The sequence below is a fragment of the Erpetoichthys calabaricus genome, chromosome 13, assembly GCF_900747795.2.
Source record: "Erpetoichthys calabaricus chromosome 13, fErpCal1.3, whole genome shotgun sequence".
Lineage (NCBI taxonomy): Eukaryota > Metazoa > Chordata > Cladistia > Polypteriformes > Polypteridae > Erpetoichthys > Erpetoichthys calabaricus.
Window position 1 is genome coordinate 125261422 of NC_041406.2, and position 13405 is coordinate 125274826.

At 37.8% G+C, this 13405-nt stretch overlaps 1 protein-coding gene across 1 annotated transcript in view; it reads right to left on the minus strand.

Moving 5' to 3' along the window:
- The window catches only part of cibar1 (CBY1 interacting BAR domain containing 1), a 160285-nt gene extending 148011 nt beyond the window's left edge, over window positions 1-12274 (minus strand). Inside the window, exons 1-2 of the mRNA XM_028817797.2 lie at window positions 12161-12274; window positions 11618-11852 (exon numbers count right to left, since the gene is read on the minus strand). Of these exons, the coding sequence (XP_028673630.2) occupies window positions 11618-11852; window positions 12161-12189 (264 nt within the window). The 5' untranslated portion in view covers window positions 12190-12274. The remainder of the gene's footprint in view (window positions 1-11617; window positions 11853-12160) is intronic.
- Window positions 12275-13405: the final 1131 nt, after the last annotated feature.

Genomic DNA, 13405 nt, shown 5'->3' on the forward strand with positions numbered 1-13405 from the left:
TATAAATATTCCAAGTGGTGCAGTGAGAATAATATGGAAAAAGATGATCCGCTGTGGCAACCCCTAATGGGAGCAGCTGAAAGAAGAAGAAGAAGGTGCAATGAGAGTAACAACGCTAAAGCATCTATGGTATTTAGAACAGTTTGACCATTCTGTGGACCATTATATTGTTTCAGGTTAATTACAATCAGATGCATTAAACTAATAAACAATATGCGGTTAATTTCAGTGTATTTATAAAGTCGCGTCAGGGATGTGGATCTAAAAAAGAAAGGGACTGGAACAGTAGCACTGCTTTGACGTTGGGTGCCGCCAGTATGCAAAACCGAGCGGAGAACTTGCGTACCCCAGGGTTGGAGCTACCGTGAAAATGTGTGTGGCTTTACGCCAAGTTTAGGTTTTATACATTGCGATTTGAGCATGGAAACAGGCTTACGCAACATTTTAACAATCAGGAGCTTGTTTTAACAAATAAACAATTAATTGGCCGGCTCGATCTCCATGGGTGTGCGTCTCACAGTTGTGGGACTTTTTTGGTATAACTGGGGCGAGATGCACCTGCATGTGAGGATGCAGTCTGTCTCAGTTTCTTCATCGGGTTTCTGCAGAGTGTGATCGAGGCACTGCGTCCACAGAGGCATATAAGGCAGAGCCAGCGAGAGAAAAAAAGAAAAAGATGAATGAAAGGAGAATATAAACTAGCCAGCAAGAGAGAAGGGAGAAGAGAGACATGAAGGAGGTTAAAAGAAAATGAAGTTAAAAAGAGAGGCAGAAGAGAAAGAGAACAGCCCATGATAAATTGAGTGAGGCAGGTGGTTTGGTGTGAGCCTTGGGGGCTGTAGGAACCAGAGGCTGTGGAAGGGGAGCTCCTACTGAGCACCTGCCTAGGAATAGAAGCAGCCCAATATGTGTTGTTCCTGTGGACGCCAAAAGACTGGCAGCGGTAGACGTATGCAGCTCACCATGGTGTCCCAGGATTGCCGAAGGCCAGGCAATGGGGACAGGAGCCGGGATTTGAGGGCTGACTGCAACTGTCAGCAGATTTAAGAAGGCAACATTAGGGCTCACATTTTTCTTGTTATGGACTGTCTCTGGTTATAACCTCCAGTTTTAATGGATTATTTATTTGGATTTTAACGTTCACCGTGTTTTTATTGGATTATTTATTTTTTGAACATTTTGGCACTATTTATTTGGGCATTGTTTCTGAAATGTTTTAATAAAAGTACATTGGTGTTTGCCAAGACACTTTTTTACTAAGCAGATATATGCAATTTTTACATAAATGGAATAAAATACACATGTTCCAGTTTTTCAGTTACAAACACACTTCTAGACACCTCAGAATTATAAATGCCCCCCTTTCCCTTGCATAGCACTGTAAGAAACCTGGCAAGCATTTCTTGATGAAGTAATTTAGCTGCATTCATGTGCTATGGGAATTTGTTTGTATATTCATAAGGTTAATTCGCTGCATTCCGAAAACCTGAACTAAAGCCCTTTAAAATCATGAACGCATTGGTATTACATAAACCTGTTAACATACAGTATATTTAAGGCAATTTCTGGTGCCCATTATAGTTGCTAAAAAATTGTTCTTCTGGAAGCAAAAAATGGCTCTCCTATGGTGTAACTCCTAAGAACCACTTTGGCACCTTTACTTGTAAGAGTGTGCCTTAGCTCAGTAAAAGGTATTAAGACTGATCTGTACATTGTCAAAAACACTGAGTCCAAAGAGTTGCAAGATTTGGTATTATAAATAATAACATCAATGTTTTATTATATTTATTTTTCATGTTTTCAGCAAGTTTAGAAATGTGTTTATTACCACAATCCTACCATTTTATGCTGAATGCATAGGAAAAAAAGAGACATTTTTTATAAACATACATATAAAAAAACTGTAAGGACTAGAATGTATTAGTTCCATTTAAATGACAGTTTGTTGATGGGATAAAACAATTGCTTTCAAGTTAAGTTCAGATTCTGATTCTACTTGGAAAATTATGTGGGTTTTTTTTTTGTATTATGTAGAGCTGCCGAATGACTACATCCTAGCAAAGATACTAAAATTTAGAAAGAGTAATTTCTCGGGTATTTGCCCAGAATGCTGAAATCTATGTACTATACAGTATAACAATATTTTATACTGAAAAAATTGACCTATCTTATTCAAATGAGTTGCATTATGTTTGTCTTCATACAGACTCCTGGCCTATTAGTTTTTGTACAGATCTGTTAAAGGATATGCTTGGTATGTTTCAAGTCTTCCTAAACATGGTGTACATATATTTAGCACACGAAACTGAAGTTCAATGTTTTCAATAAATTTTTAAATATATCTTGCCCAAACTGACTCTTCACATTGGAATAAACAGGGCCATCTGTCCATCTTTTAAGCCAAGACAATGGTCAAGTATTGATCCATGTCATGCAATTGCACATACGTTGTACAGTAGCACAAAACAAGTAATTTAAAATAAAAAAGCACCAATATTATGGTATTCACCCAATTTAAAAGAAAACTATGGGTGCCTTTCACCCCACCGAGAAGTGATTTCCTCTCGAACAATAACATCACAAAAAATAGTTTGTGTGATGTGGTTGTGTTTTGCTTTGCTTTACTTCTGTATTTATGTGACAACTCAAACAAGCAAACAGAAAATGTACCCTTCCTAAGGAAGTCACAAGTAGCAATATTTCTATACCAGCTTTTTTTTTTTTAACATTATTGGTAGCACAGAGAAAGTCAACACTGCACTCATGTGATTGCAAATAGACGAATTACTCTAAAATATACAACAATACATGATAAAAAAAGGGTAAAAACTGCATATACAAATGTCTCACTATGTTGATTATGGAGGTCTTGATACCAGAATTTTTGTAATCAATACCAATGAAAATTTATGATACTCAATACCTTCCAATATACTATGGCAAAAACAAATCCCATTCAATGGCTTTTTAGAAAAATGCCTCCTTTTATTGAAGTGAAAAATATTTCTGTAATACTGTACAAAATATATAAATACTAACAGTAACAACAGCTTTAAAATACTGGAATATCTATCAAGTAGTTACCCAACTATAATTTAAATAAACAAGTATTGGTATTCATTATTTCAAAGTACAATGCAGAGCTTGAATTTTAATGTGTGGCAGAGGTAAGGATCCACCCAATATAACAACAAATGGGGAATTTATAATCTTGGAGGGATTTCAGCATAGGGTTTATAAAGAATGATATGTTGTGCAGTCATGCTGAGCACAGTACCCACTTTCTTGGTTCTACCAGTACTGTAAAAAAGCTGGTACTGTTACATTTTTGGATACTAGCACTGAATTAGTATTGACGTATCAGTTTTTATGACATCCTTAGTGGTGAACATAAAGCATGGAATCATCACATGTCAAAAATAACATCAGCAGAGATCATGCCATGTCTGGAAATGCTTTTCTGCTCATGCAAAAGAACTTCAGCGTGCAAGTGCAGGTATCATACATGTTATTATTTTTATATATTTTTTAAGCAAAACACACACATGCTTACATTATTGCTTCCTTTATCACATTATGGAATAAGTTCAAAAAACAGATTTATGCCTACTTGGTGAGAAAAACAATGCTACAAATCAAATGATGTGTAGTTACTACAGTCCTGCACATCCCCGTTATTCTTAAATATTGGCACCAGTACACTTCTTCTCCACTCCTCAGGCATCCTCTCACTTTCCAAAATTCCATTAAACAATCTGGTTAAAAACTCCACTGCCATCTCTCCTAAACACCTCCATGCTTCCACAGGTATGTCATCTGGACCAACAGCTTTTCCATTCTTCATCCTCTTCATAGCCATCCTTATTTCCTCCTTGCTAATCCGTTGCACTTCCTGATTCACTACCACCACATCATTCAACCTCTTCTCTCTCTCGTTCTCTTCATTCATAAGCCTCTCAAAGTACTCTTTCCATCTGCTCAACACACTCTACTTGATTGTGAGTACGTTTCCATCTTTATGCTTTATTACCCTAACCTGCAGCACATCTTTCCCAGCTCGGTCCCTCTGTCTAGCCAATCAGTACAGGTCCTTTACTCCCTCTTTAGTGTCCAACCTCTCATACAACTCATCATACTCCTTTTCTTTAGCCTTCGCCACCTATCTCTTCACCCTGTGCCTTATCTCCTTGTACCCTTGTCTACTTCCTGCATCTCTCTGACTATCCTACTTCTTCCTTGCCATCCTCTTCCTCTCTATACTCTCCTGTATTTCCTCATTCCATCACCAGGTTTCCTTTTCCTCCTTCCTCTGTCCAGATGTCACACCAAGCACCCTTCTTGCTGTCACCCTAACTACATCTGCTGTAGTTTCCCAACTGTCTGGTAATTCTTCACTATCACCCAGTGCCTGCCTCACCTTCTCCATAAACTCAACCTTGCAGTCTTCCTTTCTCAACTTCCTCTTCTTGATCTCCAACATCATCCTACAGACCACCATCCTATGCTGCTTAACTACACTTTCCCCTGCCACTACGTTGCAGTCTTCAGTCTCCTTCAAATTGACTCTTCTGCATAGGATGTAATCTACCTGTGTGCATCTTCCTCCACTCCTGTATATCACCCTATGTTCCTCCCTCTTCTTAAAATACATATTCACCACAGCCATGTCCATCCTTTTGGCAAAATCCACTGTCCTCTGACCTTCTTCATTCCTCTCCTTGACACCATACCTACCCATCACCTCCTCGTCTCCTCTGTTCTCTTCACCAACATGTCCATTGAAATCCGCTCCAATCACCACTTTCTGTCGTTTGGGTACACTGTTCATCACTTCATCCAACTCACTCCAAAAATCTTCTTTCTCATCCATTGCACACCCAACTTGCGGGGCATATGCACTAACAACATTCATCATTACACCTCCAATCTCCAGCTTCATAATCATTACTATGTCTGACACTCTTTTCACCTCCAGAACACTCTTGACATACTGTTCCTTCAGAATAACCCCTACTCCATTTCTCCTGCTACAGTATCTACACCACCATGATAGAACAATTTGAATCCACCTCCGATCCACCTGGCCTTACTCCTCTTCCATTTAGTCTCTTGCACGCACCTTCCTTCTCTCCATCATATCAGCTAACTCTCTCCCCTTACCAGTCATACTGCCAACACTCAAAGTCCCTACCCTCAGTTCCACTCTCTTTACCTTCCCTCTCTTATCCTGCCTCCAGACACGTCTCCCCCCTCTTCTTCTGCCAACAGTATCCCAATTTCCGCCAGCACCCTGTTGACTAACAGTACTGGTGGCGGTCGTTGTTAACCCGGGGCTTGACCGATCCAGTATGGAAATTTGTATTGTTGTCCGCAGATTGATTTGACAAAATTATACACCGGATGCCCTTCCTGATGTAACCCTCCCCATTTATCCGGGCTTGGGACCGGCATGAAGAAACACACTGGTTTGTGCATCCCCTGTGGCTGGGTTAGATTACTTAACTATGCATAAAGAACATTAATATAATGTGACAAATTTCAGTAACACTTTATTTGAAGTTTTTGTATTTATTTTCGCAGCACTGCACTCATTGAAAATTCACCATAATTTAACTAACATATGTATTGCCACATCAGTGTCCACACATATTATGGGGGTGCTCCTTGTTTTAATACAATGCAATGGCATCTACTTTATAAAACATCTATATAATCTTGCAAATATTACTATAAAATTATCAAATATTGCTTCTTAAATAACAAATGTTATTCAATAATCTATTCGTGTATTATGAATCTCCATGTAGACACCCTTCAACTAAACTGTTAGCCAAATTTATTCCCCTATTGGACATTTAAAATAATCTTGAATAAGTCGAAATTAAAGATACAGTGGGAAGACTCATGTCTTTCTACAATTTCACAAATTACACATATCTTCAGTTTCTCACTTGTACCAGTCACGTTAACAAGTCTTGAAAATGTGGCCTCACAGTTCCTCCTCAGACAAAAAGGAAGCAAGCGTTTTAAAATGAGGATCTTGAGTTAATACTTGTTGACAGAGGCGTTGGATGAATCAAACATAAAAGAGAAATGGTATTGTGACTAATAATGCCACTAATGTGACCTGTGCAGTACAGCTTGTGGAGATGTTCACATTGGCTGCTTTGCACACACACGCTCTTTACAGCTAGCCAAGTGCTAAAAGAGAAGAAATGTTTTTAGAGTTGGCAACTCAAAAACTTGTGATTGATGCAGTCATGCAATGGAACAATGCAGTGGAAATGCTACAAAGGTTTTTGGAACAACAGCCAGTCACCTCAGATGCTCTGCATATAAGCAGCGAGGTTGCTCCAGGTGTGACTGGTATGCATCGCACTTGTCTGCAACACATCTGCCACAGATCCCTAGCAGTTTTTAATGTAGTGACATCTGACTGTCATTTAGGAGTCTGCTAACCTACATGTTCAGCTATTGCAAGTTAGGGCTACTCTCTCTACTGACCTGAGAGACGTAGTGATGCTTTGTTTAAGATCTTCATAAAGCCTAGGTACAATAACTTCACTCACTTGCTTTTTGTTTGGTATAACATACCGCAGTTCAAAAACCTGTATCATTTGTTGAAAGTCCTCGTTTTCAACAATGGTGCAGGGTCTCATATCTTTACAGATAAAAACTGCTATAGATTTTGTTATTTTTTGGGCAAGAGGCAAATTGAATGGAAGCTTGGAGCTATCTGCTGTCTCTGTATATATTGTTTAGGCTCTACTCGTTTGGATGTCTACTGAGATTACATTTATGGGTGACGTCGGGAGAAATGATTTCTGAAATTTATTGTGTTACAACAGTACTTAACTTCTGAGTTGCACATGTTACATATGGCTTTTTATCCAGTTGTTCTTTACCGATGCATCGTTTAAATCCGTACCAAGTCTACACATCTAGTTTAAATGTTGAAGGCAGTGATTAGACAGTAAAGTTCTTTTCCCGTAAAAAGCCTTAACAGGCACACTAGCAACATCTACTGAGTCGGGCACCAAAAACAAAGATAAGCAAAAACTTGACCTGGTCTCAAATTAAATAAATGTTTTTCTTCTTCTTCTTCTTTCGGCTGCTCCAGTTAGGGGATGCCACAGCGGATCATCTTCTTCTATATCTTTCTGTCCTCTGCATCTTGTTCTGTTACACCCATCACCTGCATGTTCTCTCTCACCACCTCAATAAAACTTTGCTTAGGCCTTCCTCTTTTCCTCTTCTCTGGCAGCTCTGTCCTTAGCATCCTTATTCCAATATACCCAGCATCTCTCCTCTGCACATGTCCAAACCAACGTAATCTGTCCTCTCTGACTTTGTCTCCCAAACGTCCAACTTGAGCTGACCCTCTAATGTACTCATTTCTAATCCTATCCATCCTCGTCACACCCAGTGCAAATCTCAGCATCTTTAACTCTGCTACCTCCTGCTCTGTCTCCTGCTTTCTGGTCAGTGCCACGGTCTCCAACCCATATAACATAGCTGGTCTCACTACCGTGCTGTAGACATTCCCTTTCACTCTTGCTGATACCCGTCTGTGACAAGTTAGTCCTGACACTCTTCTCCACCCATTCCACCCTGCCTGAACTCTCTTTTTTCACCTCTCTTCCACAATCCCCATTACTCTGTACCGCTGATCCCAAGAATTTAAACTCATCCACCTTCGCCAACGCTACTCCCTGCATCCTCACCATTCCACTGATCTCCCTCTCATTTACACACATGTATTCTGTCTTGTTCCTACTGGCCTTCATTCCTCTCCTCTCTAGAGCATATCTCCACCTCTCCATGGTCTCCTCAACCTGCTCTCTCTGCTGTCGCTACAGATCACAATGTCATCAGCAAACATCATAGTCCACGGGGACTCCTGTCTAATCTCGTCTTTCAACCAGTCCATCACCATTGCAAATAAGAACGTTTTTATTATAGTATAGTAATAATAATAATAATAATAATAGCAGTTCGCTATTCAAAACGAGGAAAGCCCAGGCTCAAACCCGCAACCTTTTGTTTACGTGGCAGTAACTCTTACCTCTACACCAGCTAAGCAGACAGTCAACTTTCTGTCAATTGATATTTGACCTTCAGTTTTAATTTATTGAGAGCAACAACTAAATTGAATAACTTCATTTTCTTTGGTTATATTCTTGAATAAAAGTGCACTTGTTTTGTTATACCTTTTTTAAAAGTGTTTATTTGATATATGGACTTCAGTCTTCACACATTATACATTTCACGTTAGCATTTTGCCAATTATTAGTTGAACAGGAAAAAAGTTTCTGTTTTAGTTATGTGTTCAAGATTTCTTGCCTTGCATTTCCTGTCATCCTACATTTACCCAGATCGTTGTAGACAAGGAACACACATGAGATGTATGTACTCAAAACAACGATATATTATTGACCCTATACAACTCCACGCACTCGTACCCAGATAAAAAGACTTGAGCTGGGAGAACTTTGTGACTGACTTCAACTGAGTCGGTGTGGGATGGGATAGCAGGCTGCTTGCGTTGTTTGACACATTTGCAAAACAAAGACATTGATGAAGAGGTGTGAGGGAATTTAAGGTGGCCCGGCATTACAACTTTTTTTGTACACTTCAGGTATTCTAGTGTTAAAATTGTTTGTTTTGCTGTTTAAGATTTCTTAAGTAAAAATCAAGACTTTGTTATTGCTTATGCTGGTGTACAAATTCAGAATTACAAAATTACTTTGGCTGTCATTACCTGTACTCAATAAATTTTTAATTGTGAGGCAGCATTACATTGTTCAACAATTTATATAAATGATATCTGCTGTCACTCATGGGTTATAGTAATGAACAATGATTTGTTTCAAAAGCCAAATGAATAACATAAATTCAGTGTATTTAGCAATAAACTATGTGGTTTTATTTATTCTGCTGTGTGTTTTGCCGATTATGTATCTATGTTAACATGTTATAATGATAGGAAGATTTACCTGGTGCTTTGAAGCATTCAAACACTAAATAAATTTTATGTTGGTATTAACAAATGGAGCAACTCATGCCATTGCCGGTGTAAACAATCCACACAGATACTTCGTTTGAGTCTTGCATCAATGTTTGCTTGTGCTGGCAATGCTCACACTTCTCACAGTCCCATATGTGTAACTCTGGAGGAATGTGTGGTCCCCTTCCTCGATCCGCAAATACTGAACTGCATATGAACATTGGATGGTATTTCTGTTTTTCCTGTGGTATTGAAAGGTACCGAGTATCAAAATAATTCACAGGAACTTGTATAGAACGTAAAAAAATTTTGTATCATGACATCTCTAATTCAGTGTACATTGTTTTTGATCTAAACCCTCCAAAGCTTTGTAGCAGTAGAAAAGTACAGATCAAAGTATTACAATTAAATTTGATTGAAGCTTCCATTTATACTGGATTTGCTACAGGGTGAAGTTATTTTTATACCTCAAATTCCTGCTAATTACCTGTTTCAATTTAAAACATTATAGTATCCTCTAAAACTGTGTTTTGCAATGACCATCAACAAAAGCCAAGTCACTAGCAAAAGCAAGAATTGATCTATAGCAGGAATGTTTTACACATTAGAAACGTTATGTAACGTTTCTTGTTTAAGAATAAGGAGCTCCAGTGAATTAGCAATATTACCCCTTGGGGGGAGAAACACAAGAAATATTGTATACAGAAATATATTTGGTTAATTACGTGGTACTTCTGATATATCTGATTAACCAATTGCACTTTAACCAAGGCCCACTGTCTTAGGAAATTCCTAGGCAAAGCCGGGTAACACAATTACTTTGATAACCATAATGATTATGATCAAAAATCATTAAATAAAATGAATGTGCGACTCCAAATGAAAAATGTTAGTTTTCTCCTTGTTTGCCACTTGACAAAATACTGCCATGTTACATTTCTGATTATTATGTTTCAAACCTTTAAATACACATATATATGTAATTGCCACTTGACAGGTATACTGTAATAGCTATTTTAATTTTAATTATACTATTTTATACTTGTGCTTGCTTTTATTAAAAGAGGAATGTATTCACAGTTTTGTTTATATTTTTGTAATAAAATGTTTTTGTGCACAACTCAAAAGATATGCAGTGTAAGTTGATAAATGTGTATAACGTTATTTAAAAAAAAGGCATTTGAAAGAATCATAGGTTAGACCTGAGCTTTCAATTCTGATCTAAAAAATCATTATGGCTATATAATCAGGGATCATGCAGCACCAAAATAAAATTGACAAAAATACAAATATAACTATTCTTACAGCACAAGAGTAAAGTCAATGAAGCAACATTTCCCTTGCTTTCCAAAAGGGCAACAGGATATGTCTTCTACCTAACTTGCCAGCTCTCCTAACAGTGAGATATTAAAATTGAAATGGTTAGAACTCATCTGCCGATTGATTAGTGAAACCATCACACTTTTACAGAATGTCCAAAAATGTGTATATAATCATATTGCAATTGGAAAAGTAATTTTTGTATTAAAAGAGGAGCATAATTTTACTACTTGCTTAAAACAATATGTGCATAACATTTTTAAAAAATTAGCAATTTTCACAGTTGCATGTTGTAATTCATGCCCTGAAGCCTATACTGTATATTAATTACAGTTACTGGCATATTACATTGACATCATTTGTAAAAGACAGCAAAGAAATGCACATAATAAAGACTATTGATTGTTGAATCCTTAGTGAATCCTCCCAACCTCACTCCCTCCTCCCCCACACAAATGCATATGAAAAATTATTATTTTTTAAGAAGCAGAAACAAAAAAATATGCAAGCCTTTAAGCATTTCTTCATCTATAATAAGTAGCCAAAACATTTTCATCCATTTTCACTTGATTGGTAATTAATTTAACCACAATCTGGTGGAATAGAAAAGAAATCCTGCCATCTCAAATATTATAATTTTACATTTCAGGACTGCTAATTTAACTAATTTACATACTGAGGGTTAGTGTGATATTACTCTTTCAATTCAACTGCCAACTGTTAGAGGAGTGTGCTTTAAAACATTTTAGAGAGTCAGAAGTTATTCAGGCCACACACAGAACCTAAACCTGGACAGCATACCAACACATCACAATCACCTGCACTGACTAGCAGTTAACCTAAAAGCTTCTCCTTTGAAAGTGGAAGGAAATCTACGTGAAAACATACAGAAAACACAAAGTTTACAAACGGCGCTGCAGAGCAACTTCACTACCTGCTGCCTTAATGTGGCATCCTGTACGTCAACAATGCATATTAAAATACTAGTTTCAAAGTTACTCTTTTGATTTCAAGTGAAAAAGAACTGTGAGGGAAACTTAACTTTTACAAAATGCCTGTGTCAAAGCTGAACTCCATATACATTTTAACAATCATGCATTATTAAATAATTTACACACCTCTGATAAAAAAATACATACAGATATAATAAGTATGCAAGGGAAGCTGAATATCGAAGTGTTTACATTCCCCACTAAGAATGATCGTTTCTGTACAGTATATGCAGTTGCCAGCTGCTGTCTCGAAGATGTTTTGAAATGAATTCCATAAGGGAGTTATTAAAGCCAATACCTGAGCTTGCCGGTAATCCTGAACCTTTGCCAGTTGATCTGCGAAATGTTTCAACCCGTATCTCAGATTTGGTGTCTCGGTGTCCCCATAAACGTTCATCTCTTTCACTAGCAGGTCGGCTTTGTCCCGTAGCCTCGCTGTCTTACGCGCATAGGCACCGAACAGCTGGCAGAGCTCCCCAAAGTGTTTCTCCACATTTGTCACCATTTCTTGAATCTGCTTAGTCTGGTTGTCTCTGTATGGATACCAGAAGGCAAGAAATGATGATATACATAATCTGTGATGTTCTTTTCTATTTCAATCATGTTATTTTGATCAACGGAGCTATACATTTACAGTGTGTTGGAAAAATCACAATAATCGTTTTGAATGAACAAAACAAAATGTTAAGGGATCTTAGTATTGAACAGTATAACACACGTATCGAGGGCTTCGGCAATATCATTTGAACATTATCTTTAACCATTCGATAATATGAAACACTATACCATCTATTTATATGTAACAAATTATGTAGAAAATACACTTTTTTACTTATATTACCTAACACGAACATCTGCGAGAATACTCATGACGTCGCGTCTTCAAGTATCCATAAAAAACCTCCTTCTCCCCCTCCTCCTCCTCCATGAGTTTCCACCGACAACTTCCGGAAACCGAATCCGTGGGCACGCCGACCGTTTCCATGGTTTTGACGCTGGCGTCAGTTGCGTTCATGTGCAGAGCCTGCTGTGTAGTATTCTGTAGTACGAGTCATACTATCTTTTTTAAAATTGAGATGATAAGGTTTTGATATTAGTCGTCATTTTTTCAGTTTGCCTTCTGTGCCTCCAGATTACCTAAAAAGTGCTTTTTACTGGCTGTGAAGCCGCTGACGTCGGGGCGAAGCTAAGGAGCTCTTCAGGACCGAGGGGTGCAGAATACTGTTTTGGCAGTCTATTATTCAGATTGTAGCAGTGTTAACTTGTACGTCATTAATAGCAGTTCTGTGTAAAAGCAGTCATTTGTTTCTCACTGGAAGCTATTAACTTTTTACTAACCTCTAAATGTTCCTGCCTGTTAACTATGTACACTTCGTTTAGAGTGGTGCTTCTGATTGAACCATAGGGTGTGTGTAGCTTGCATTTGTGAATAAACAGTCTGTCTGCTTATCCTGGGGATGGGGGGGTGTCTTATGGAGAAAAATGACAGAATGAAGAGCACTAGTTTTTAAATCATGTGGTTGTTGTTGCCTTTCTAATAAATTTAATACTGTCATTTTCTGATGGAGATGTAATGCCTGCTTTTAAAAGATATACTTTTAGACTGTGCTAAGCACTGAAGTAAGCCACATATCCAACGAATTTAAGGAATATTCTAATATATATATAATTGTTCTTTATACAGCTTCCAATTAATCCAAAATGCTGCTCCAAGAGTTATTACAAGAACAAGAAAATACGAACACGTAACTCCAGTTTTTAAATCCTTGAACTGGCATCTGGTTAAGTTTAGGGCAGATTTCAAAATCCTACTTTTAACATATAAGGCCTTAAATGGCCAAGGTCCCACTTACTTATCTGAATTTATTACTTACAAACCAGAGTGCACATTAAGATCTCAAGATGTTGATCTACTTACTATACTTACTACTTACTAATAAATTGTATTGTATATTCATTTAGGCCTGGTACACCATGTCCTGCATATCATTTTTCCTTTCAGTTGTGGTGATATCCAGTGGTGTAGCATACACCTCTGCAACAGGCCATTCATCACCCTCATCAGAGCACCCTCTTCAGACTTCCA